The sequence below is a fragment of the Aquila chrysaetos genome, chromosome 4 (genome assembly GCF_900496995.4).
Source record: "Aquila chrysaetos chrysaetos chromosome 4, bAquChr1.4, whole genome shotgun sequence".
NCBI lineage: Eukaryota > Metazoa > Chordata > Aves > Accipitriformes > Accipitridae > Aquila > Aquila chrysaetos.
Genome location: NC_044007.1, coordinates 42,722,998 through 42,750,784, shown reverse-complemented (window position 1 = coordinate 42,750,784; position 27,787 = coordinate 42,722,998). Strand labels below are relative to the sequence as shown.

The 27,787-nt window shown below is 37.7% G+C and overlaps 2 protein-coding genes across 9 annotated transcripts in view; one reads left to right on the top strand and one right to left on the bottom strand.

Moving 5' to 3' along the window:
* Positions 1-1,993, top strand: part of LYN (LYN proto-oncogene, Src family tyrosine kinase) — a 54,668-nt gene extending 52,675 nt beyond the window's left edge. For all 8 annotated transcript variants that reach the window (XM_041122957.1, XM_041122952.1, XM_041122954.1 and 5 more), the window contains one exon: positions 364-1,993. In XM_041122957.1, coding sequence (XP_040978891.1) covers positions 364-427 — 64 coding nt within the window. In that variant the 3' untranslated portion in view covers positions 428-1,993. The remainder of the gene's footprint in view (positions 1-363) is intronic.
* Positions 1,994-2,705: 712 nt separating this feature from the next.
* Positions 2,706-27,720, bottom strand: LOC115340380 (kinesin-like protein KIF20A). The gene is made up of 18 exons (XM_030011936.2): positions 27,553-27,720; positions 26,327-26,401; positions 23,484-23,603; positions 22,432-22,570; positions 22,144-22,328; positions 18,520-18,616; positions 17,856-18,053; positions 17,663-17,774; positions 15,893-15,964; positions 13,692-13,838; positions 12,894-13,059; positions 11,406-11,576; positions 10,604-10,743; positions 9,255-9,420; positions 7,484-7,601; positions 7,334-7,401; positions 5,546-5,665; positions 2,706-4,332 (listed from the first exon to the last, which is right to left on the bottom strand). The coding sequence occupies exons 1-18, from the start codon at positions 27,682-27,684 to the stop codon at positions 4,057-4,059; spliced, it is 2,502 nt and encodes an 833-aa protein (XP_029867796.1). The 5' UTR covers positions 27,685-27,720; the 3' UTR covers positions 2,706-4,056.
* Between the last annotated feature and the right edge of the window lie 67 nt (positions 27,721-27,787).

Here is a 27,787-nt window from a genome sequence, read left to right as displayed (position 1 = left end):
CTGTGAATCTCATCACTGCTGGAAGCAGAACAAATGGTGGCAGGACTGGTCAGAGGAACAGAATTGAGCTGGTTCTGGAGACAAGAATTATGATCTCTCCCACAGTCTTGTTAGACTTGGCACTGAAGAGGTCACTTACGCTCAACTGGGGAAACAGCAATCCTCCCCCCAGGATTTCCGGAGCAAGACCCTCGGTGCTGGTGTACACTTGTTTATTGAACTCATATTAGTAGCTACCTTTAATAAGTAGCAATAATCCTGTATGCTTCGGTGAAGATCTTTAGAGTGAAGTAAATAAAAAAGAAAAAATAGTTTCTTTAGGAATTGAGATAATTTCATCAAAACTTTCTTTTTTTGTTGAAGGTATGAGCAATTCAGATGTGATGGTTGCTCTTCAGCGTGGGTACCGAATGCCACGCATGGATAACTGTCCAGCTGAGCTTTACGATATCATGAAGACATGCTGGAAAGACAAAGCTGAAGAAAGGCCAACATTTGATTATCTACAGAGTGTGCTTGATGACTTCTACACAGCAACAGAAGGGCAGTATCAACAACAGCCATAGAACAAAGAACACTTTTTCTATTGACATGGATCATTGGCACAGCCTATTATTTGGACAGACTGCTCAAACCAATTACTTCATGAATTTGGATGTCTTAACTGAGTGTGGAAGCTGAAATGCTGAAGGAAAGAGTAATTCTGCAGAGAAATAATGTTTTTATTTGGTTAAAACAGTTCTTCTAAAGCTTGAAGTTCTCCTTAAATGCCTTATGTTTTGCATCTGCAGAAACATCCCAAAGCAAGCAGGCTTTTTGGGGTGGGGAGGGAGAAGGAAGGAAAGCAATCGTGCATGGGCACAGTTTGACAACACCAAGTCATGCAATACATTACAAGGAGACCTTTATAAAAGGGGCGAGAAGATGCATGAACAGCTGTTTTCAAAAGAAAAAGTCATGAAGGAGAACTTACATATTTAAGACATGGTGATGTTCTTAAATCATCTTTTGTGAAAATTATTTTTATATCCTTGTTATTTCACATTAGTATCTGGAGTACTGTCACCTCTTTTGTAAGACTTTCTAAACGGTGTCATGGTTTCCTTTAAGGAAGGGTTATGTATGTAATTCTTTACACTGAAGATGATTCTGTTTGTTTTACTGCTGTATTACTCATACTAAATTTAAAATCATTTTCAAAGCATCGCACAGCCATCTCTGATGCAGAAGTGCAATATGAACACACATGACGGCAGAAGTGGCAGCACACCTAGCTCTGTGTTCAACCTTCAGTTTCCCACGAGGCCAAAGTCATCACCTGAAGTCCATGGGAAAGCACAGGATTTTGAAGGAAGTTAATATGTTCATTGCAGTCACTGAGACTCTTACCAGTGAAAGTATTTTAATCTTAATTTTTAGTCGTCTGTGATTATTCAAGAAAATTCCTTATATTTTTGCTGCTTTAATCAACTAACCCCCAATCTGTTTTACAGCTAAAACTAGCTCTAGCTATCAAAAACAATTTGTGGAAATACGCAATATGATATCAAGTTACATTGCAATGACACTATAGGTTTGTTGCTCAGTATATAAATCTAATTCATAAAAGTGAACGCAGTTTGCTAAACTCTACATATTGAATTGTTCTATCAAATTACTTACCAAAACAGCTGAGCTAGTGCAATTGCAATGTAACTACAGCATAGATTCCCCCCCCAAAGTGATACTGGTTCTTACATCTGAAACCCAGTCCATCTTTGCCACCCCCTCAGCCCAATTTTGTAGGCAAATGGTACTTTGCAGAAGCTTAAAACCCTTTTGATAAAGCTTCAGTGTGCCTGCAGTTGAAGTTCAGCAGCATAAATATTCATTGCTTTTCTTTTCCATTGGCTTCCTTCAGTCAAACTGTGCAGTTTAAGCAGACTATCAGATAAATATGTAAATAGTTTCTATTGTATGGTGATTTTTAATTTTAATAAACACTTAATCTGAAGAAAGTTGTATGGTAGTAATTTGAGATAAAACAAATGACTGATGTTCTATCCAGAGTGGTAGCTTCATGTGGAACAGGAGAACATCTGTTCATTACCACAAACAAGATAAATGGATTCTGCTTTACTTATACACATTCAGCTTTGACAAGCTGAAAAGGACCAAACCAGCCACTCCTGCATCCTTATTAGGGTTTCTTTTTGGTCTGAAGAGCAGGAAAAAAAAGTCATCAGTCCTCCACTGTCCTTTAAAACAGCTTCTCAAAAGTCATTAATGTAATAGCAACACAGTCCACTGCAACTCTTTAGAAAACATTACAGTTAAGAATTGGTCAGTACTTCACTACAGGCTTCATTTTATTTTAAGGAAAAAAAAACCCAAAAAGCTTAAGATAATGTAACCTTGTCTTTCAAACTATTTCCTGTAGCCAGCCAAGTAGCTCTGGGAAACAGCAGTTACTCAGGGAATAAGAGGTTAATAGTTAGTGTCACAAACTTGATAACATATGCTCTCAGACAAGTGATAGACTGTCAAGGTGTAGCACTAGATCATTTGAAATGGTATTATAGAAAGTTTCCAGCATTAGCCTGTTCTGATGATTTTTTTCTTTTTTTTTTTTTAAAACTTCTGTTTGAATATTGCTGCTGTTAAAGCAATTTGTACATAACAGCTTTCTTATTCAAGGGATCAACACACAGTGTATTGTATCACTACACCAAAATATTTTTTAATAGCTGGAATAGTTTTCATGGGAGTAGAACAGCATTTTAGAAATTCTACCCTGGAGATATTATAGGCCTTTAGGACTTCTGGAGCCAGATGATAACCTATATTTAACAGAAACAGTTCAAGACATAACAGCACTGGCTCAAGTCCTACATCTCCAGCCTGGTTAAAGACATGTCAGAGTTATTACTTGTCACTGCATTTGCACAGATCAACCCCAAACTCAGAAGACCAGTCAAGAACAGTCTCACAAGAGAACAGCTGCTCTCAGTGTCACACAGGAAGGGTGCACCACCTAGTGTCCCCACAGGGAGGGTAAGGTTCTTGCTCTGAGCTGGGTCCCCTTCCACTATGAGAAACAGCATTATAGGGACTGATCAATCCAATTTACTTATGCATTCTGCCTTGTTCTGAAGCAATCCTCCAGCACTTACAGTCATGGTACTTTCACAGTAGTTAGTTAGAAAAAACTCTCACCCTCACTGACAGAAATGGCTTTAAGAAAGCTATTATTTCAAACTTTATCATGCTCCAGTCTTCCTTCCTTGAGTTACTAGATAAAGGTAAGTAATATAATCAAGGCTATGATTCTTTCAACTCGAGATCTTCATATGTCAATCACTATGATCATCTGGCCTTTAAGTTTATGATCTTGCCTTATGTTGATTTCACCGATTTTCTCACCTTTATAAAATGAACAGTCAGAACTTAATTTAGCAATGGAAAATTTTATTATAAATAGACTTTTCAAAGTTTAATGCATATTCTTAGTGGAAATTCAAATGATATTAAAACAAGTTCCTTCTTTAAAAAGCCAAGTTACCTGAAAAATAGCAAGGAGCCAGAGAAGACCTCATTTTGTTGCCTCTTTTAGCAATTTGCTCAGTTCAGTCCCAAGATGGCAGTCTCCAGGTCAAAGCCAGAATATTAACTTAAGAACCAAGCTATTTTAACTATTTGAGATTAAGCTTACAAGCCATCTGATTTCTAGGAATCAACAATGAAATTTAAAAAGGTACTGAGCAGCAGATAAGAAACATCCCACTTACTTAGCATGAATCACACATTTATCAGTATAGAAGACCATGATAGCAGTTACTCAAGAATTAAAATTATATTTCTCAAATCACATCTCTATATCAACAGTAAAAGCAGAAGTTTAGACCTAAACTTACATAGCTCTAAATTCAACCCTGATTCAATTAAAAAGTTGTGTATTAAATATTTTCATGTCAGTTAACATGACAGTGAAGATGGCATCTAAGAGTGAGAAAAAGCTATCAACAGTTTAAGATTGATAAAGAAGCCCAGTAATTGCACACTTTGATTAATCAAAGATTATTCTTTTGCTTTATGAGCAAACAGTACTTGTTTTCTTGAAAAGGATGAAGCACCTTCATAGTTCCCCCAGCCTTCACCAAGAGTTGTACTAGCAGTGGCTGCTGCTGTGGATTTCAGGTTAGCCAACAAACCTCTCCTGGGTTTTTGTTGTTTTGGCTCCTCTATAGAGAAATGCATTTTCCGTTCGTCAAGTTCTTTCTGCAGGGAAGACACTGTTTCTTCAAGCTCAAGAACACGTTTAGCCCAGTTCTGAAGACTATTCATTTCTTGATCCTATGAGGATAAGGCTGTCTTAGGTATGTGAACGCTCCAAGGTCTCTTTCATGTAGTTAATTTTCTGTTTTGGATTATTTTACTATACCAGTAAACACCCTTGTTATTGCTATGCCAAATGACTATTCAGTACCCATTCTTCTGAATTACTTCTATGTAATTTAGAGAACAGCAAACTACAGGGCCATCAGATCTAGTTAGAGACCAAGTCTAAGAAGCTGATGCTAAAATGCTTAGCCACACTATTCAAAGAGTTGCTGTTGTTCTAGGAACCAAATAAAGGCAGCTTTCCTGTCTTAACCTGCAATTACTGAAAGCAAAACTGGTCAAATCAAAACTCCTATAGTCATAAGTCTGCTAACCAGGACTGAATAAGTGCTTTGAGTGGGCAGAATACAGAGTCTTAAAGATGCTCTCTAATCCTTGTGTTTAACAAAAAGTCACCTTCCTTGTCTTAGAACCAATTAAGAAACAAAGTTCAAGATGAATGATTTTTAGTGTCAGACTTAGACTAAAAAGCATACAGAAGGTAATTTAATGTCAAAGAAAAACATCACTAAGTAGTCTTATACCTGCCTTGCTTCATTTGCAGATTACAAATGAGGCATAGATGCAAAGTGTCAAGAGTTCAAAACTTTCTTTTTTTTTTTTTTATTTAGGAATCTAGTTGATATCTGAGGTCAGATGCTGTCAACTTCATGAAATCCCTGCTTTTGAAGGAAAGATTTCTTCTATTTCAGTATTAATTAGTTTACCTGCCCATATCTCTTATCAAGCTTGGCCACCTCTGCAAGAGTGTCAGTATAGCTTTAAAGCCATAGATCCTTAGGTCTTGTTGCACTAACATTTGTGCACTGACACCTTGCTTGCCCTCAGCAAAACACAACTATGGAGTTCTGAGTAGTATTTTCTTTGCTTGACAATAATTTGTGGCACCTTTAGATTAGCAAGAGTTGTCAGCACGGAGCTACCCTATTGACCGAGTCTATCACATAGACTGAAAAATGAATCTTGTTTTACAAGATACAAAGTCAAGGAGTGAAACACAAGGGTTCTGAGCTTATAATTCAGGAAGTTAGGGATGGAAAAAATGCTAACATCAAAATAAATTAATAAGACTGAACAGTGTTTTTACACATACAAAGATGCAGAAACATCCAGTACAGCTATGGATACAAGCCATATTAAAGCTGCTTTTAAATTGTTGACAAACCTTGAGCATAATTGTATGCTTCAGTTGACTGTTCTCTTCTGCCATTTTTCTGTAGCCTTCATTAGCTTCTAGCAGGGTTTCATTTAATTTCTGTATTTTAAACTTCAGAGATTTTATAAGCTGAAAATAAAACCCATACACATTGAAGTTCTACACAGCATGTTTTACATTAATTCTGTTTATGACCAGAACTCATACAGACACTGTGAGCATTTCTGATTAATACTGAACAGTGCAAACTGCAAGATCAAAGCAATGAATATGAAGTCTGCTTCTCTCAACCTCCTGTCACAACCCATCATTTCTGGTGATAAAATACAGCTGGAGCATTCAAGAGCTATTGTGCTGAAGCTACTAGATTTACACACACCTGTCAGTCAAAGAACAGCAGCACAGACTAAGCTACTTCTGGAACAGTCCGGTCCTTTTCAGTAAAGGTAGTTAAAAGAACATTCACCTCTCATTAACACTACTCGTATAATCAATTGGAGCACAGTTACAACAGAAGACCTCACCTTTCTAGTGAGAATATTGATGGATTAAGTCCTGAGAGGGAAAAGAAACTCTGAACCAGCAAAATTAATGTTATATCATTAGTTTACTTCTACAAGGTTGCAGAGAAAATAGCTAGATTGCTAAAAAACTCACCACCTTTTGCCCATGTTTAATGGCTGAATGGGAGGAAAAACAAGTAGTGAATTACTCATCAAGCATGTACAGATATGTGAGGCAAAGCAGCAGAAGGCACGGATGGAACCAACTGCTTTAAATTGCTCTCACTTCAGTAACTGCCAGGCAGCATTCCCATCATTCTAACACTTTCTAGCCACACAAAACAATCAATAATGTATCCCCATATAAGCACAAAAGCCAAACTTTCATCAAAATTTTAAACTGACATAGGAAATGGAAAAATTATGTAGAGCTCTAAAGAACAGGAGTGAAAAACAAATGCCAGGGCCATAACATGAGACATTAAACTTGGTAAGGAAAAAGTTATTTCTGGAGTACACTTTCTCAATAGAAAGGGATTTAAGTTCACTTTCCATTTACATGGTTTATTAGAACCAGCTGGAACTATTTCTGCAACCCCTATTCCTATTTGTTGTTAGTGAAAGGAGCAAGGCTTGTCTCTTCCCCACTCCCCATCATCTTTAAACATGGGAAGCTAACTGTAGCCTTACAAGAAGTTCATTCAAGGTATAGACTAAAAATGCATACCTAAAAATAATTAGTATTTGTTTTCCACTACACAGCCTGAAGCTCCTAATTTCTACCTCTATATGCTAATCGGAACACGGGGATCTTGTTTGTTTGAAGAACAGACACATTACCCTTTACTTAAGGGGACAGTGGAGTTCAGTACTTACAGAAAGGACTGGTTTGAGGCACTATTTTGGCTCTAGATCTAAACTGTTACCAGATTCTGTAACTGTTCCCCTGCACAAGAGCAGGCAGCATTTCAGGAAGGAAAGCGCTGAGGCCATAACAGTAATCTTTACAATAAATTCTGATACAAGGCTATATACTTCCCTACTTCCAACTCACATCATGTTCACCATTGGACTTGTTACAGTAGTAGATGCCTTTACAAACTAGAGTAAAGCCAGAACACAGCCAATCTCTGGCAAAAGTCATCCACAATTGGTCAAGGGCTTTTTTGTAAATTTGACACCCATTTGCAGGAATCTTCATGCTTGTGTCTACAGTGCAGATCTTTAAGCATTGAACTATGCCAGAGTTTAGGACCATTATCCCCAGATTTGTTAAATACTAAGCAAGAGCTACCTCTTCTTTCTCTTTGCATTGTTTCTGCAATCCTTCATTGGCTCTCTTCATCATCTTGTTCATAAGATCTACAGGCAAAAGAAAAGTTTGCTTTTTTATACACAATACCAAAAGTAAATTGAAATTTGAATATCCAGATTAGATTCCTACCTAGTTCCATGTTATTTTCAGTAGTCAGTATATCTGAATTTGGACCTCCCAGAGCCAACAGCCTCCCTGACTGTTCATTAAGCTGCCTTTCCAATTGCAGTATTTTACTCTCTCTATCCTGAAAAAAAAAAAAAAGGGGGCACATGGTAGAATTTGTCTAAATTTCTGCTTAACCTGATGCACCACTGCATGTCCTTCAATTATACTACACATGTATATGCAGTTTTACAATCATTTCACAGGTGGAAGTTGTGATGGTTATGGTTGAGAAATCACAGTAAGGAATAACACTCAGATCATGAGACCTTCTAGGAGGAAGTTACTTTACACAGGAGTCAACTCTTCCAGTCTGAATATTTCCAAACTGTATTAAAAGTAGCTATATGGCAGAAAAGAAACTTCAGTACATCTGTGTTAAACATTGTTGTCAATTAGCTTGCTAAATAAGGAAGAACATATTTCATAGAACTAAATTTTAATCTCAATCTCTTTTTCAGTAACTGTCAGATTGCTAGGGTGGTATTTCAGAGTGAGAAATCAAACAAGTGTCACCATCAAGAAAACTTATTCATCTAATTCTGGTTCTCTGAAGCTGCCCACTCAGATTTCATGTTGTGGTCTCCTTTGTCAATTAAGAATTTTACATTTGGGGGATTTCATCAGTCTCTTATCTGACTTGCTACCAAGACCATCTTGTTCTTTGAATCTTCCCTTATGCAGCCTTGTGGCCAGTGTAAAAGGCAGCTATAAATACAGAGAGCACTATTAAAACTCATTTTCCTCCACCCCAACACAGTGTATAGCTAGGGCTTAAGTGAACATAAAACCAGAGTCTAAGGTGGGAAAAAAGACAAGTGTGAAGGAGCTGGAAAAAGAGGCCATTACACACTACAGTGTTGCTTGTCAGCACCTGAATGGAGAGCTGTAAACGCAGAAATGTTTATGTATCACAATCTAACAGAGGAACCCACTTCCCTCATGTCTTGAAAGGAACCTGCCTACCAGTGGAGTGAGATGTCTTATCAGTTCCTGGACAGGAGAGTGCAGTGAGAACACCTCTGGTGTACACCACAGTTGTTCTATTCTTCCACTACAGACCTTCTGAAAAGGCTTAGACCCACAGGTCTCATCTGTTGCCTGGATACACTTAGCCACCTATGCAGAGGCTAGAAGTAAAGATTGGTAGAGTTGCACATGGCTAACAGGGCTAAGTTGCAAAAGGAATAGCAACTTACCAATGCCAACTCTGAGCAGTTCTAGGTATAAGCACATTCAGGAGATTAAGTTCTCTCCTGCATAAAGTTTGATTTCTCATCACAGTTTCTTATGCCACAATCGTCCCTCTAGATCTTCAGAGCAGAAATCCATTATAGTTAAAATAGCTACCCTGTACTAAATTCCCCACTGTTCTTTCAGACTGTTTTTTTACTCTATACCCTACAATGCCAAGGATCTCCACAAAGCCAGACTGCTGCATACACCATCCCTCTAAGTGTTCCAATCATTGTACTACAGAGATAAAGATGACTTGGATTTGACTGAACTGTGCCCTCAAAGATGAGGAAGTTTAGGTATACGCTACAGGCAGTGTTAGACAGAAGGCATCTCTGTCTGTGTGGTTAGCACTGGACAACAGAACAGCTAGGCTGAACTGCTAGTTATTTTGACTGTTCAGTGTTACATTTAGGATTCCCAAATGATTCCATTGTGGAAAAGCAAAATTTACAGTTAAGAGGTTAGCATGCATTTTTTAGCAGCAGTGAAGTCGTACCTCAACTTTCTCTTGTTCAGCTAGAAATTCTTCTATGGGAACATAATGGTCTTCAATTTGTTCCATTGCACACATATATGCATGTTTCTTGATTGCCTCTTTATACATTTCAAATTTGCTCTCCAGCTTTTCTTCATAACTGTCTTTCATATCTTCCAAGCGGTTGCTGAGGAGAACATGTTAGTTTTATTTAATATATTAGCATTCCAGCTATTACAATTTGACTACATGTGTTCAACTGGCAATATCAAAATTATTCATCTAATCATAAATAGTGAAGTTAATAGACCAAGAAGTACTTTTTTCCCTTTTCTCCTTTTTATTCTCAATGATCCTACAGACCTGCACCAAGGCATAACTTCTACTTGGTATATACCAAGAAAAATGCTATAGAAGAACACATACTTAAGATCTGTCCACAAAAGTTTTATAAAAAAAAAAATCCACCAACACATAGTTGAAGCATATTTCCAGGGGGGTGTGTTTCACATTGGGTTTGGGTTTTATTTTTCCCTTAAAGATAAATGCCAAAATCATTTTGCCTTATTATTTCAATATATCACATTACTCCTGTCACAATTTAAAAAAATGCGCCAGCAGTGACACAGAACATCACCTCAACAGAGAAAAAGCGTCACTGCTGTTTTATGTGTTTGGCCAAAGGCACCCAAACAATTTTAAAGTCAGTGCAGGTGTTAAACCATAGTGTGTTCAGCTGGCAACTTAACTTGGGGTTAGTCTCTGTTAGCAATTCAAACAGCAGGAAACTGATTTCAAGAAGAAAGAGTTAAGAGGAAGTGAATTCAGCTTGAGGAATCTGGACACACTTGAAAAAGAATCCCCAAATTAGTAACATCAGTGCAGGCAGACACAGTAATTTGTAAGATAGTAAGCTAACAATGGTTCATAAGTCATCCAGGAGCAAGAATCCAGGAGAGCTCAGAGAGATACAATTCAAACTGCCTTAAGCACATGCACACATATTAACATGACCAAGTGTAAGTTTTGGAACAATCACAAGACTTAGTGGGGTACCTGTAACAATCTTCCATATCTGCTAAATACTAATAATGAGTCAGGACAATCTCCAGTAATTATAAATTAAACAGAGAAAAGTTCAACAGAAAGCAGCATTACTTTTTCATTGTACATGGGAAGAGGCTGATCTATACAAGTTTAATGTTCCTTCTTCCATTTTCATCAGAAGCTTTGAAACTGTCCAGCCCTAACTTCTCTAAATAACATGAGTATGCATGTCTTGCATATACATATATATGTGTATATATAAATGTATGCATTTATACATGTGGAATCCTTCAAGTCTTGAAGAGGACTGCAATATGACTTGCCTCCAGGCTTCCTCTGTTTCCAACAGCTGTCGGAACATTGCTTCTGCCATCTCTCTACGTATCTTCACCTCCAGAAGGAGTTTACTTTGTTTTTCTGCAGCTAGCTTCTCCTTTAGGTTCTCTGCAGTTTTCAAGAGATCCTAAATTTAACATACTTCAGTTCAGAAAACAAGCTAGAAACACATATTGATATGCATGTCAAATGAAACATTCATACAGAGCCATCCACAGAGGGCATTTCTACAAGCCTCTATTTTCAGGGGGGCTGCACCAGAGGTTAAATATTTTCAAATGTGAATTTCTACCGCAAAGACAACCTTTCTCCATCTTGATGGTTTCTGCTATCAAAAAGTTTACTACTATTTTGGCATTTAAATATTAATTTGTACAACTGTTTAATATAAAGCCTACTTGATCTTTACAGTTTATTGCTATTAGATTGTATAGCTTTGTTTTTAAAATGCTGCACCTGAACTTGTTCCTGCTGTTCCCAAAAGAGCACAAACAACTAAATAATGCTGTTTTAAACACACATACTGCCTCCTTACTCTTCTCCTTGAGCAATCAGTTGAATTCCAAATTTAGCACTTGACCTAACTAGAAAGCTACAGGCAGCCTTCCACAACTGCACTTGTTCCCTTGGAACTAGACCACTTTAAGTCTAGGTCTGCCTGACACTGAACAGAAGCTTACAGTTCTCATTTGATACAGCTTCCAGCACATCTCTTGTGTTAAAGATTCTAATATTAGCACGAATAGCAATGGCTTTCTTGGGTACAGTTTTGAGTAGATGTGTATCTACCTCATGACTCAGAATGGTGATGTCCACTTCCACTTCTGCAGAGGTTTCAGTACTGTCAGGAAAGTCATCTACAGATGTGTTAGCATCAAAGTGCACAATAGGTTTGCCGTTGCCTCCAACTAGCTTGGGTGGAAAATAACCAAAACTTTTGGGTAGGATTGTCTGGATTACCTGGAAAATCCGGAGTTGAACGCACTGATTTATCAATGCTGTCAATATTGCAGATATCAGAATACTAGGAAGAAGTGGCATGAATGCATTGTTTTATTTACATTATATTTAATATAAAAGAACATTAACAAAATTTTACTTATCTTTTAGTATACAAAAACATCTATCAATACGAATATAAGAATTCAGTACTCTAACAAAGTGAAAATGGGAAAGATAATCAACTAACAAACTTAGTATGCTTGTCTAGAAAGGTGTTTTCTTTCCCCCTAAAATATGAGGTTTTAGCGTAGTTTCCAGGAAAGTTAATGAAAAGCAGCAAATCCCTAAAACATCTGGTCCTTCCTGAAATACTGTGACCAGGACTCAGCAATTCTTGCTAGTTACGTAAATATTTTAAGTATGTATGCCATAGGACAACACATCAGAGAAGCTTGTCTCCTCAGTGCACACTCTTACCTTATGATGAAAGTTGCAGCTGAAAAGAATTAGAAAAAACTTTCTCTCAGAGCATATTAGACATGTCATTACATACTTGGAACATGTCAGAACTAATCCATGGTTCCAGACTAGAAAAGGACTTTATTTCTGCCACGAAACACAGCATAGCACACCACCCCACTCTGCAAGCAGCAGCTTCCATGGAAGCTGAATGAACTTAAGACCAAGCATCAATCCCAAGTCCTGAATTTAATGGGTGGCTGACAAGCAGAGCTAGCAGAAAAAGCATGAAAGCATGTTGACTTAGCAGAGGGGGTTTTCCCTTCAAAGGAAAGGAGCACACTACCTTCAAGCATTAACGTATCAATGAAAAGTCTTCCCTTTTTTTTGTTATTAGTTACTTGCACTTAACCAAATAGGAGCAATGCAGACACAAGAGATCTCATTTAGGCTACAAAATGAGAAAGAAGCTACTTCTTTTACTACCACCACTAGCTGTCCAACAAGTTTTGAAGAATTGTCATCTTGTGCAACAGATGTTTAACTGCACACAGGTTAAACAATTCATCAAAAGCTTGAATTGAAATCTTGCATTTGCTCAGATATATGGTATAACCAGTCATATCTGAAAGTCCCCTGACTAATTTTTACACAGAACTGAACAAGCCAGACAGCTGCAGCTATCTTAACTTCTTACCACAAATAGGTTTGAGGATGTGCGAGACTATTAGAAGCCTTTTAGAAGGAGGCCACATGCAGAAGAATTCATATAATGCATCAAAAGTCCGAATCACACAAGTCCATACAACCTGATCATTTCACAAACCAATAGTAACAAAGAATGCAGAATAGCAGAGAAAGTAGATGCACTCTTACCTGTTTGGCTAGAGCTGAAAATTTCATTACATGTAGAGTTTCATCATATGTGGAAGCATGCTGATTAATGTTTACAATCATACAAACTTTGCCTTTTCCACAAAAGAACGGCTGAAACAGACGAGTCAATTTGCTCTCTCTGAATGGAATATAGCTTGGCTTCATCCTCATGGAGAAAAGAATAATAAAATTGTGAAATAAAAAAAATTGTAAAATTTTGTGATACTGTAACTTAGCTTAATTCTGTTTCTCTTTCAGTAAACAGATTCAGTAGGATGCTCATACGTAAGCCTAAGCTATTTCACATCAAAGAGCAAGGTCTTCCCTGGATCTCATAAGCTCTCCAACAAGCTGAAGTACTTAAAAGTAAAAGTAGTATAGCGTCTGCATCGCAGTTCCCTAGTGTTACAAAGCAGATACTGGAGCGAGCCAAAAGCTAAGTACAGGACATGTCAGCTGTCTGATGAATCTACCTGTATAATTTGGAGGTGGAAGGGAAGAGGACAAAATAGGAGCTCTGTACACAAAGTGTGTTGCTCATACACACACACACACGCACACTAAAAAAAGCTTGGTAGTTTGCTGCTAATTGCCCTTTTTTATTCTCCACAAACAACAGTTTTGGAAACAAAAAAAAGTTCATTGCAGGTATTCCAGTGACATCTATAATAAAGAAGGCTTACAAGATTTTGTAGATTTCGATTTTCCTGTGACCATGCAAACCTCTCACAGAAACATAAAGGGATGCTTAGGGTTTCAACCTAAAACTTGGCATGTTGTTTACAACTTGTCACTTACTTTGGATTTTGATTTTGCTTCAATGCTGCAATGCATTTTCCAAGGATATGAAGAGAATTATTAATATTTCCTGCTTCTTTTAGTCTATCTCCAAAGGCGTGTGTTTTATTACACCTCTCTGATCCAGCCAAGTCACAGAAAGATAACCTGCATGAAAGAATTATCCAGAACAGACACATAAACTTGTTTCTAAACAGTATGAAAATAAAGAAATAAAAAAATGCAGTTCTATGTGTCTAAAGTGTAAATGAGTGACTCATTTCAGCCTACCTAGATCACAGAATAAGTTGTATTTAAATGTTGACATTTTGTCCAGGAGGCATTACGCAAGGTATTTAGGATAACAGCAATAACCTATCTTCCTGTTGTATATAAAGATACTTGAACAAGATGGCTGCTCCTAAGACAGTCTATTCAGCATATTCAAAGAAGTCTGCCCGTAGCATTCATCTAAAACTTTGTAGGCATTCTTACATAAAGAATTCAGTTTGGGAACCCAAATTGTGTGGCAATCCTAAAGTAAGCACTTCCGGACAAGATACGAGGGATTTCTGAAACAATTTTGCATAGTGGGGCTATACTACAGAAGCACTTTGACCATCACCTTCACCAGTTCCAGCACTGAAAGGATTGCAGGATAGTAGTATGCTTCAATACACTGCAGTCTGCCTCTTTTGGCTACAGAACCGTTTGTTCACTATTGCAAATAAGAGGCCAGAAGTCCTTCCCAGATCACCTTAGAGCTCTTTGTTTGGCTACAGCAATTACATGCTACTGAACTTAGACTACTGCGTTGTCCCTCATGGTACAATAGGTTACAGTCAGAAGCAATTATCCTGGATAATCAAGGAATGTCATCACTTTTGCTTTATATTAATAAAGCCCTTGAAATACAGGCACCTCTGGAAGTTCGATAGTTTATGTAACCCAACTATTAGTCACTTATACATAAATTTATTTACGTAAAGTAACACCTTTGTAAGATCATAGCCTTTCACACAGCTGAAGTAAGTACATATTAATACTATACATATTAATAACGCACAGATTTCAACAGTGTGAAAGGTTATGATCTTATGATCTTTATCCTTTTCAGTACACGATTAAGAGCTTTTTTCTTCCCTAAGCAACACACAGACTCTGTCATTCATCTAACAGCTGCTGCAAGCTCTGCCAGGGGAATACACCAAGACAGGGAACGGCAAGGAATAAAGATGCAGTCATTTCCTCAAGTTGTCTTTCCTTAGAGTATTTATCACTGTAATGTCTGACATTAAAAGCTGTTATCTCACAGTGGGGTATATTTATTACCCTCTGCTCAACAGAGACAAGAGAGAAATCAGTAGGAGCTAGGACTGAACTAAACCACTCTGTTACAAGGCTGTCCTCATTTTTCCATACCAAGCTAAATGGACAATTAATCAGGAAAAAAAAAAAAAAGCTATCTAAATGGCTTCAAATCAAAAGATTAGGCCACTTTCTCTAACCCACAAAAGAACAGAGGGCTGTAAGGACTTAGCACTGCTCTCACAGGGTGCACCTACATCAGCACTTTAGATAAGGAGAACAGTTCTTAAGCAAATCACTTGATGGTTCCCTCTTACTGTAGATTGTACCATGGAGCAGTCCCAGAGCATGTCACTTGCATTCTTTTTGGATGATAGACTTAAATTAAATTTGCATTCCAGAAGCACATCAGATATGCTGCCACAAACATTCAACCCATAAACTCTAGTCTGGTCCCAAAGTAGAAAGATACACTGGCATAGCTTGCACCTTGGGTCTTCAGCACTAATTGCTGCACTCCAACTTTAGAGACTGGCGTCTATCAGCCAGCCATTTGAATTCTGCTTACTGGAATATATAGTGTGGTACTACTTAGAACTACTCTGTCCCCACCTCCCCATTATGTAAGACAATATATATATATATATATATATTTCCCTCAATTTACATACTACTGAGAGTTTTAACAGGTTCCTTCAGCCAAACCTTAACAGAATAAGAGACAACAAAACACTTCTACATCTGTCCCTACCGGGTTTCCAGTCAGTTTTATGCAGCCAGTGGAGTTCTGATTTCCTTCTCAGCTCTCAGAGGATTTGTTTTTTAAAAGAAAGTTCACCAGTTTAACGTGCTTACACCTTATCAACTTTTCTAAAATATTTACATTCTGGTAATCAGCTGAAGCAATCACTTACTCTGAAACTCCAAGAACACGCGGCTGATGCTCGTCAGTCAGCTTTAGTAGCCTGATTGAAAATATACTGTGACTGGAATGGAAAGAAGTCCTTTTTAATAACCACAATTATGAAAATTAAGCAGTCACTGAAGCAAAATAAAATTTGTTTGCTACAGAAAGTTCAGTGATGAAGAAAGAACAAGAATTAATTCACTAATTTACATTAGTTACCTTCACAATGCATTCATTCAGCAGCAAAAAGAGGCAATAAAAGTTGTATTTTGTGACTTTCCATTTCTTTCGATGCAGGAAAGGGAAAAATATCACATGAAGCCTACAAGCTGTCTTGGAGAAAAAACAAGCTGGTTCACTGAAGTCTACTGATCAGAAGATGAGTACTCAGGTAGCCACTTTGTATGCAAACTTTAGGCAGTATCTGAACTCAGTAAATCTGAAGAATTAACTTAGAAATAAATAGGTTGCAGACAGAAGGGAATAAGTTAAGGTTCGACAGTCCTGTAATCTTGCCTACTTCAACATACACAGTTATCTGTTCTGTTGTGAAATTACTCTGTTTTCTAGAAAGGTTAAATTTGTAACACTTGAAAATCCAGTTATTCTGTTTTAAACATCAACCTACAAAGACAGTGGACATGCTGTCTGAAACCAAAGAGAAAGTCCCAGAACCAGAAGTGCCCTGTACCCAGTTTATCCAGTAAATCAGGAACAACAGAAGACAAACTTCTCTAGTATATTTAAAGCAGTGCTTTACTTGTCAGGACCAACCCACAATTTAAGAATGAAGTTTCTAACAAAAAAACCCCAACCAAACAAAAAAACCACCCAAAACCAAAAAACAAACCCAAAAATTTAGAAACAAGCTAAGTGGAAATCAGCATATTCTCTGGAGCAAAAAAGAAGACATTCTAGGTACAAAACTCTGCCAGAAAAGCACACAATTCTTTTCCACACTATTTGAGGCTTGAGTGAAATTCAGGTGGAATCAGCATGAAATTTAATGGCAGCTGTCTTTAGCTAATACAGAACAGCATAAGTCTTGCTTTTTAGAGAAAAAGCAGGCTTAGTAACACTATGAATATATTATCTAAATATACAACATGGCCTTTAAACACTTAAAGGACAAGTTAGTAACAGGACATTAAAATCAGGTAAGAAGGCATTTTCAACAGAACATATACCACCTTCTCTATTTCCTCCCACTTCATCAAGCCAGATTCTCCCTGATCCCTCTCCAGAGATGGGTAAGAGCTAGGAGCTTAATTCTTAAGATACCAAGTAAGCTCAGCTAGAACACAGCAATCTAAAAGCATCTAGATAATCTAGCAGCACTGCAAGGTACTGCATGACTCGCTCCTTCCTACATCCCCTACTGACAGGTTCCAGGTTTCCAAGAACTATACTGCCAGTGATGAAGAATTATCCAGCTTTTCTTTCAACATCCTCACACAGCCATTCCCACTCAGCACCATTAGCATTTGCCAAGATGTATAGCCCTGTTGGCACTCAAAAATGAATGTGATTTGATCTTTTTGGTTGTCCAAAGCCCTGAATAGCAATCCAAGTCCAGCTACTATTAAAGTCATAGGGCCTCTCCTAGCTTTCTTCCAGAAAGAATTTCATAATAAAACCTGAATAATCAAGAAAAGTCTTAAACTATTATTGAAGAGTGGTTCATTTTAAACATATTCTAAAGTCTTCTTCTCCCTTTCCCACCTCCCTCCCCTTAAAAGAAAAGGGACAGAGTATGCTTATAATTAGAGGAACAAACCTCCTACTTGATTGCTCATTCATTCTAGTACAAGCAAAGCTTCGGTTCTTGTTTCCTATTTTTAGTATTTTGCAGGCTTCTTCAGTGGTCTGAATGTTAATCCACTTTAAATCTGTGGAAAGAAACCTTTTACATACACTTCTGATCATCAAAGAAATTCTGTGAAACTGCTGAGGTCATAAACCGGTATTACCTTTAATATAAGAATTTCCTCCTTGATCCTCACAGATTCTTAGGACTCTGCGCTTCTGAGGTTTTGATGTAGATAATACATTTAATAGGTCATACACATATTCATTATAAATTTCACAAAAGGAAATCCACACAGATGCCTGTGTTCTTTGGTGTATATTAGTTCTATATACATCAAGTGAAACAAAGTTCTTCTCTGCTAACCCAAAACAGAGAAAGAGTTCAATGACCAAACAACTCATTTGATAAATTTTAAGTACAGTGTATAGAACCTTCTAAAAGGAGGAGGCTTGTATGTATCTGTCTTGTACAATTAGATACACAGTATTGCATAACTCTGAGTTTACCCGAGAACATTAAAACTTCTCAGCAGTCACCTGTAACCAGAATATGCCCAAGTTCTAAGCTATTGCCCCCCTCTACCACAAGTTTCCAGCAGTTTATACATTAGCTTTGCAGAACTCCCCCAAAAGGAGCAAAGCTATCAAAGTATTTTTACATAGTTACTCTTTCTCCAGAGTTCAGCCATTAAAACTTGGTTAAAAACTACATATATTTACTTTGTAGTATACTATAGAGATTTTTTAATCCACCAGTAGTTACCCACTTATATTCCTAAATTTCTATTATTTGTTTTTCCACAAAGTTTTTCCACTTTATTTTACCTAGCGAATCAGAAGGAAGACTTTTTGAAGTACAGTTCGAAGAATCCGACTCCACATCACACATATGTGTTGTAGTATTTGAGATGCTTTCTGTCTCCTTGAGAAAATAAGAGACCATTACATCCACATGAACAGACTATGAGAATAGCAGAAGTGAAAAATGACAGTAATTCCAGTATTTAAGATTTAAATATTGAAGTAGTATTAGGTGTTAAGCCACTCTTACTCTGGCTGCAAATGAAATGTTTTTAACAGTACTGAACTTAAATCAATAAATGCTCTTTCCCTCACAAGAATTATTGCTCTCTCCTACTCCCAGCAACCTGTTTTGGAGGCCAATTGCTGCTAACATAGGTAACTTACTTTACAGTTCTGGGAGAAACAAGATCCTCTATCAGACTGTGACAGCCCAGAATGCCTTTATGAACTACTGGACAAATCTGAACAGCACTTCAGTCAACCAAAAGAACTGGAGAAGCTTCTTTCAGGGGTAGACAGCAGGGTGATAGGTAGTAGAGAGACTAAAGCAGCAGAGATTCCTAATTTGCTTGCTTGTTGCAAATCACTTTTGCAAATCACAGGCTTGTGCCAGGTCTGTGAGAGTATGAGTCAAACTTACTTTAAGACCTCAGAGTGAAATGACAGCTTCATAAAGGACTTAAAAGATCTGATAAACCAACAGTCTATGTTGGTTTAATTCAGACTGAATTAAAAGGCCATTAAAAATCCTATATGGATACAACAGTTTCTTTAAGTACACACATTTGCTGAATTTCTTTACATCAACAGACTTATTTAAAAACCTGCCAAGACTTGACAAAGCATAGGCTTCAAATTACCCCTAGGAAAACTAGTGTAACGAAGTAGCAACTCCCACTATGTAGAGATTCCAACATCTCCACGTACTACCTCCCTCCCCATATTTTATACACCAATATAAATTTTCATTAGGATATTCACCGTGATTTCCCAAAACCCAATCCTGACAGAGGGTCATCCTACAAGAGAAGAGGGGAACAGGTTCAAAGAAGTAAACCATAATGTTCTAGCTATTCAAATGCAGTGCTAAGTTCATTATGGAGTGTCTACTGATGCCTGTAGACACTTGGTATATCCCAAATGGAATTTTTAGAAGAGAAAAGTATGAAGCCATACTTTCAGATCTTATATTTTAAAGATGAATAGCATGATTTTGTTGTCATTTATTTTATAAGTGACCATTTTGCAAAGACTGCACTGTCTATATGTTTATGTTTTTTGAGTAGTTACAAGTATAGCCACAAGCATGGATTCTATTCATTCTGTTTGTGAAGTACAAAGCAGAATTCTAAAGCAGGGTATGAGACTGACAGGCATGGCACATCTATATGTGTCAAAAATGGAATGGAATGTAAAAAACCCAGTACCACAGTACTTGTGCATATGATAAGTTTTTGTAAAGGTATTTCAAGAAAACTGAGTGAATTAGCTATTTTGCTATACTGTTCTTCAAATCATAAGACCAAATACAGAAAAAGAGCATGAAGATGACCGCCTGAAAACAAGTAGGAACAGGAACTGACATTGTTTCCCAGTGGCAGAAGCTGACATTTAATAGCAAATACAAGGACAGGTGGGAATAGGAATGCAAGTAAAGCAACTTTTAATCCAGTAAAAAACAGTATTTAATCCCATGAATAGAACAAGTAAAGGAAGGAAAAAGAGGGTGTGAACTATGCCAAGCAAGAGTTTTTGCAGCAGTACTATATAGAGAACATAAACAGTAGAACATTAAATACAAGGGTATTGCAGTAACTCAGAGCAGTTTAAACAGAGAATGAAAGGAACAGCAAGCTCTTTCTGCATAACATGTAAACTGAGCCTGGGAAAAGGGCCTACAGAAATCCATGTAAACCAAAACCAAGCCCACCAAACCATATCTGCTCTCAGATTACAAGCCTGAGTGAGCATCAGAACAGTGATGCTATTCATTCACTAGCTATCAAGAAGCACAGCTTCAGTACTGGGGATAGCCGAGCTATCACTATGGAAGCATTGTAACACACAAGCAAGGTCTTGTCTTGTATTATTTTCTAGATGCATTTTTACCTTTCCTTCCTGATGGTGGAGTCTTGCTTGCTTTTCACTGCAGTGCATCAGCATCTAGATCACCTACTGTAACATTCAGTAACTAAACTATTAATAAAGTCAGACTGTGATTTAACAGAAAGAAATATTTGTAAAGTATAGAGTTATCTTCCAGAAAGGAATATTTGTATAGTTATCTTCAAAGTAAGATATTTGATCTCCTGTTCTAGACCTTGAGCTCCTGCTTGTTCCTTCTTGCAAGCTTGTAGGTTCCATAAAGTTTTTAAAAATATTTACCTACTATCCTCCTGACCATCTCAATTTTTCTTTAACACCCCCACCCCCTGCACACAGATATACACAGTGCGAGTGAGCTTTTAAGACACTCTCAAAATACGCAGTCTTTAGCATCTTTTAGATTTTTCATCTGAGATTTTTCCTCAAAAGTTAACCAGACCCAGACTAAACAAAGTTTGGTTTGCAGAGTTTAAATTAAGCAATAGAATTTAGAGTGGAACTTTACATATGAATTTGATTCATAGAAGGATATTCTTTCAGAGCTAAATGGAGTACTTTAATACCAATGTTGTTAAAGACCACAGAAAAAAAGAAAACCCAGCAATTATTACTTCTATACTTCCCAGAATTCATTCAGAGTTGCTTTGAAGGATAATCAGATAAGCCCACTGCATTTTGGGATTAAATGCACAGAATCACAGTTCAGGTTAAAAATGTTTTGAACAACAGGAAAAAAAGCCAGACATCTTGTGACAATTTGCAACTGGGCTTAGAACAGTCACACACAGAAGGGTGCCCATTTTCTGGTGAGACCCATTTCTTACACTGAAAACAGAAATGACTAGATAAGGAGAACAGGAAGCTGCCACAGTAAAAACTCCTCTATTCTACCTACAATCTTCAGAGACCAGAATTAAAGATACATACGATCCTCTAAAGCAGGCTGTAATCCTTTTAGGAAATTATTTTTGTGGCATCTCACTTCACTTGCTGTATCAGGAAAGTTTCTTCATAAAGTTTTATAATCACAGGTTTACAAACTTTTTAATCTGCCTTAAGACTGTCTTCCACCAAAAGGGACTCTTCTGCCTTCTTCGCTGCCCATGCTAAGACATTGCCACCATCTGTCCTGAGGTAGTACTGGAATTTGAGCAACTGCCCTAAGATGCAGCGTGGGAACCTGACCCAAAAGAAGATTCACTTAAGAAGCAGGTTTTAGATAGGTCAGCTCTCAGAGACTTTTCAAGGGCTAGTGTCACCACAGTGTCAGAACGGGTCCTCTACAGAAATCCAGGCTTTGGCTTTGCAATGGTTTTTGGTTTGAACTGTGCACTGCCTGCTGCAGAAAGTTCTTTCAGTTTACCCTGAGCTCCAAAACCAGCCAGTTGCCTTATTATTCCAAGGTTCACCAAGTATCCATACTGTAGATTTAGATAAATCTAAAGAACCAATAGTGAAACAGAGATTTTATTAAAGATAATCTGTTAGGAAGCTTTTAAGAAGCTTCATTCAGTAGCAAGGAAGTATTTGGCCACTGACCTCTTTCAGTGATGCAAGAATAGCAGTTTTTATGGCTTCTTCTTGCTTAACTTGTGCATCTTCCAGTTTCTTAACATTGTTGCTCAAATATGGTTTGAAGTTCATCTTCAGGTAATGTCTTCCCCTTATGTGGTTAAAAACCACATCAAGTGAGCGAGGTAAAATACCAAAATCTTTTGAAGTCCCTTAAAAATAACACAAGATAAAATGTAGACAGACATTCATATAAACTTCTCATTGGATTTTTGACTTGGTTGTTATATATGCTTTTTGGCAAACATTTAATACCTTGGATGGTGAATGTCTTGCCTGCATTTGTAACCCCATAAGTAAACACCAGTCCATTCACTCCATTAACATATGCTCTTACTATCTCTTTCATTGAGCCTTCAAAAAATTCATGCTGAGTAGTTTCTGGTCCAAAGACCTTGGAGAAGTGAAGAAAAAAAAAAAAATAAAAAAAGGAGTGATAAATGGCACAAAGAAGTTTAATATATCAAAATACTAAGCACTGATTAATAGTGACTAGCTTTTCAGAGCAAGCTGAGTAGGAGATAACAGCTTAGTTTTCTGTCTTGCCTGAACCCTTTCTGATTCAGCATTTTCTATTGGGTTCTCATAGGATGCCTGCTTAATTCTGAGAGGCACTCAGGCTTGCACTTATTTTTTAATATTTTCCTACAAGTAAAATAAACTGCTCAGAATGCTACTGAGCACATACTGTTTAGCGGATACTTTCAAGAGCTCTGCTCGTGATGCACAACTCCCTCCTTACTCTGCACCAGACCCACCATTGATGAGATGAGCATTACAATGGTCTAAATGACTCAATGCCTGGAGTTGTTTATCTTTTCATACTGTAAGAACATAAGTTCTTGCAGTAGGTAACACAGTTAAGAAACTTACTTCCAGTATACAAAGTTTAAGCAGTTAGGCTACTATTCTTTCAAAAGTAGGTCCCTAAACACATGCTTACATATGTCCCTTTAAACATGTGATTTCCTGTAACACTTCCCAGATGAGGGCATCTGCAGGACCAGCAGAACCATAGTAAGTTTGTGCCTACAAGAAGCTTCTATGGCATCTAATCAAAGAAAACAACAGCCGTCAGAGAAGCTTGCTTGTCTCATTTAATATGCAACTCCACTGTAATACAGCTTTCTTGACAGCCTAACAGCAAATAATAAGCAGTCTAGTTTTTTTGCTGCAAGTACCACCACATGTAATTAAAAAAAAAAGAAATTGCACTGTATGATATAGTAGAAAATTCAATTTTTATCATCATAGTGGAAACAAAAAAACCCAAACTATAACTAAAAATTAGGAAAAAGTTTGCCTACCTGAGAAAAGGTGAACCTGTGCACAGAATGACCAATCCCTCTTTCACTGTTTTTCATTGCAGAAGACTCTTTGGGTGCATTAAGAATAACTGTCTGGGGATCTTCAATAGTTACACAACCCTTAAAAACCATAACAAGGTAAACCAAAACACCATGCAAAATTATTTAGGAAGCTAGCTATCTGAAAAAAACCAAACCAACTCAAAACAAACTAGTGTTTTCATCTATTTACCAGAGCTACGAACAGTTGCAAAATTTACATAGAATCTCTCAAGGCATGTAACAACTAGAGAGATAGCCACTTCACATAAAAGCCAGAGCATAGACAAAGTTAAGGCAATTGCCTGGAGTTTTCCAAGAGGTTTAAAAATTTTCTAGGATTCCTTCCAGCAACTTTTTTTTTTTTTTTAACTTTCTAAACCCTGGTACTTTGTGATTGTGGTTCGCAGTACCCCACACAGCTATGAAAACAAAGCTATACAGAAATTTACCGGTTTTGCACTTCAATCATTTTCAGTGTGAAACAAGCTATGACCAGCATAAAGTAAAAAAAGCTTGAAGCATTAGCCTTTGATTGATAGATGGTATTATCAACAATGAAGGAAACTGAATTAGTTTTAAGACTAATTTGATTGCCTTTTCTCAATTAAGTAAAGGCAAACTACAATTACCTAGCATTCACTATCTAGATACATATAGAATGCAGTATCACAGGAAAATTTATTTTACACTAGACAGGCTACCAAAAATACAAACCGAAGTACCAGTATAGCTTAACAGTGTCTTGAAGTACCAGCTGCAAGTATTGATTGTAACTAATCTGACATTTATGTTCAGAGGCTACATGTTCAGAGGCTGGCCAGAGTTGGTAAGACTAATAATCTATGTGTAGCACATACATAGGAAGTACTGCTCTTCCTAGGATACTCAATTAAAAAATCTGTTTATAAACTGGTATGGAAGCTCTAAGAAGCTGGGTACTGAATTTACACCAATCACTTGCTCACTGTGGAAGGCTCTAAACGCATATACTCTTTAACATTTCTCCACATTGCCAGGAACAGTCATGCTGGTCAGATGTACTAAATCCTAGAGAGCTACAGAAGAATCCAACTTCTGCAGCATGTGCCATCAGCTGCCACGGGCCTCATAGAAGCTTCTGAGTAGAGGCCCTGAAGTAGTCAGATCTGCAGAGCTGGGATCCAGGTGGTAACACGTCACTCTCGTTGCCTCTCCTAGCTAACCCCACAGGTAAGCTGGCAGGAGTTGGACCATTTCTGGCACCGTACACATCGTTTGTATCCAAAGAACACAACTTCCTGCTCTCCAGCCAGTGACTCTGGAGAATCACTGGCAGTTGTATCAAGAGTACAGAATTTCATCCAGAGCTCTTAAGCTTTACTTGCATAAATCATTATCTCTATAAGCAACAACAGATCAGTTACCCTGTTGATATTCTCTGTTTAAAGCGTCAGTCTACAGCTATAAGAAAAAGGGATTGGGTTCTACTTTCCTCTTTTCTTGTTACACATTTGGAGCAAAGATGCTTTCCTGAAAATTATGCATGGCAGGGAGGAAAAAAAGACCTAAAAATTAAGTTGATCTCTCACTGATTATAGAGATGGGAAGGGGTTTTTTTCTTCATTTGTTACCAAGCATCTTCCTCATGGATTCAAGTGATAGTTAAGAGAGTAGAAAACATTGAAGACTTTGAAGATCTTTCAAGCATTCATAGTTTTTGGAGGCTGAGGAAAAAGCCTTCATACCATGCAAAACAGGTTATACAGCTCTATGTTGGAAGATCAACTATTTCATCATGAACTACTTGAAGATGAGCTTTAAAAAAAATCTAGTACAAACTTCAACCTTACTTTTTTCCTCCCTCCCTGCTTTTAAGAACAAGTAGTTTCACTAATGATCGGGTAGTCAGAAATTTCCCATTCCAAAGAGGAATGAGGTAAACAACTCATAAAACAATTTGATTTTGTAAATCAATTTACCCTTACAGCCAGCTCAGATTGCTGAATGATACTAAACTGGAAGCACTGTGACAGTGCATAGTACTCAACAAGAACTGCCTAAGGAAAGGTGAACAGAAGTCGAGGGGGCAAAAAAAACAACAAAAAATAATCCAAGTGAAAAAAATACAAAGGTTCCAACTCTGGCAGATTAAATGCAAGAATACATTTTAAGAAAGAAAAATCGCAAGAAGCAAATCAGAACTAATATTAAATCCTTCTCCAAACAGGTCAGGAACAAGAGATCTATCAAAGACCCTGTGAGGCCCTGCAAAGATGAGGGCTGAGAGATACGCTGCAGACTTTGTCCTCCAAGCACAGCTAAATGAATTCTTTGCATCAGTGTTCACAATGGATTGGGGGGGGGGGGGGGGGGGGGAGTATTTCTGTGTGTTTGCACGTGCACATGTATGTGCGTGTAAAACCCTGAAGTATCCGAATCTGACAGTATAAACAGCAAGTCACCGGGACAAGGTAGTAGACTATTCAGGCATTCCAAAGAAACTCAAGGGCAGATACCCGAATTACTCCTAGAATTGCATAATCTCTTCCATGAAACTCCTTCAATTCTTGAGCACTGTACAGAGTCAAGAGTGACACCAACTTTTAAATAATGTACCCAGTGGAATTTTGCAGAGCTACAGGTGTGCATGTCTGTACCACGCAAATTAGTAAAAACTGTGATTTAAAAAGTTACATTTATCCAGGTGTCCACTAATTCTATTTGGAAGCAGTACATAGCTTTTATAAAAGAAAGTCCCAGCTTACAATACTAGGTGTTCTTTGGGGGAGAAGAAAAACTTATTTCTTAATTCTACAACTAACCTGAGATTCACGGTTTTCCGGCTCTGCTATAGAAAAGGGCCTCACTCTCAAAAAGACTTTCAAAGGTTGATATGCCTATTCATTAAAAAAAAAAAAAAAAAACCACACAGTTATAATGGTCACTTTTTAAACAGAACACCCCCAAATCATATCAGCACACACCTCTGATGCAGCATTTTGTGTTTTATCTTACTGCCTCACTTTTCTCCTTCCTTGTGCAGTTCAGACCCTAACTTTTTATTTGCTTCTTTACCACCTCATGTCCTTAAGTAACCCCTTTTTTGTTCCCCCCCATTAGTGTTCTTTCATGACAAAGCCAGTATCTTGATTTAGAAAGAACACACTACTGGAGGCATAAACTGCACTGCTTCCACCTTCTGGTCTCCCTCTGTATTGAATGCAAGCTGTATTTTTTAACAGCTGCTCCATAGTACAGCACTTCCATTTTGTATGGAGCATATTCAGTTAATAGACTGACACATTCTTAGCCTCAGGAGACTGCTTCATTACCACCATCCAGGCACTAGCCCCTCATCTTCCTCACAGTAACAACCATGAAACAGTTCTCAGTTGCTAAGATGGGCTTTTCCATCCTGTATCATTACACCAAAGTCTGCCCATCCAGGTGAAGTGGTAATAGCAGGGAGATTTTTAGAGGGATCCCAGCATTCCTTTCTTTCTCACAGAGCTTCAAAGTCCCTACTTTGGCAGCCAACTTGTTCATTCAGCAGACGGATTTACCACGGTTCTCCACAGACCTCCCGTGACCAGCACTCCACTAGTCATACAAAACTAAGTCACCTGAGGGAAGACGATCAGGAAACCTACCATTCTAACAAAGCAAAGATGGCTATACTATCTTTGAAAGCGTACTGCAGCACAGCATTATAGATTTTTATTTCCAAGCACCTAACAACCTTTCAACAAGGATCTATATCCTTTTTTAGTTTACTAAATAGAACGGTACAGTCACATTACGTTCAAAGAGCAGTTACTCAAGTCCTTTACTTCCTTCTCAAAAGCTTAGCCCAATGCATCACATAGCATTGACCATCTGCATTTGCTACTGGCTATGATCTATTTGCAAACAATGAGAAGTAAGCAAAAGACTCAAACACATCTTGGGGGCAGGGGAATAGAGCAGTTCTTACCAAATAAATATTTGCCAGAATTAAAGCTTAAAAAAACCCCATAATCAGAAGATGTATTATAAAACCAATCCACACCTCCTGTTCCTCTGTATTAGGCAATACCGTTGACTCCATGGGTGAGGGTTTACCCGCTACGTTCAGAAAAGAAACTGATTCCAGCGTATCAGATACTTCTGCAGAAACATAGTCTTTCCCCTCATTATCCATTGTTCTGCACAAAGGAACTTGTAAGGAAAAAAAAAAAATCCATCATTTTCTCACAGAACAGGCAAAAATACACAGGGAGCAAAACAGAGATCAGGGTAGCTTG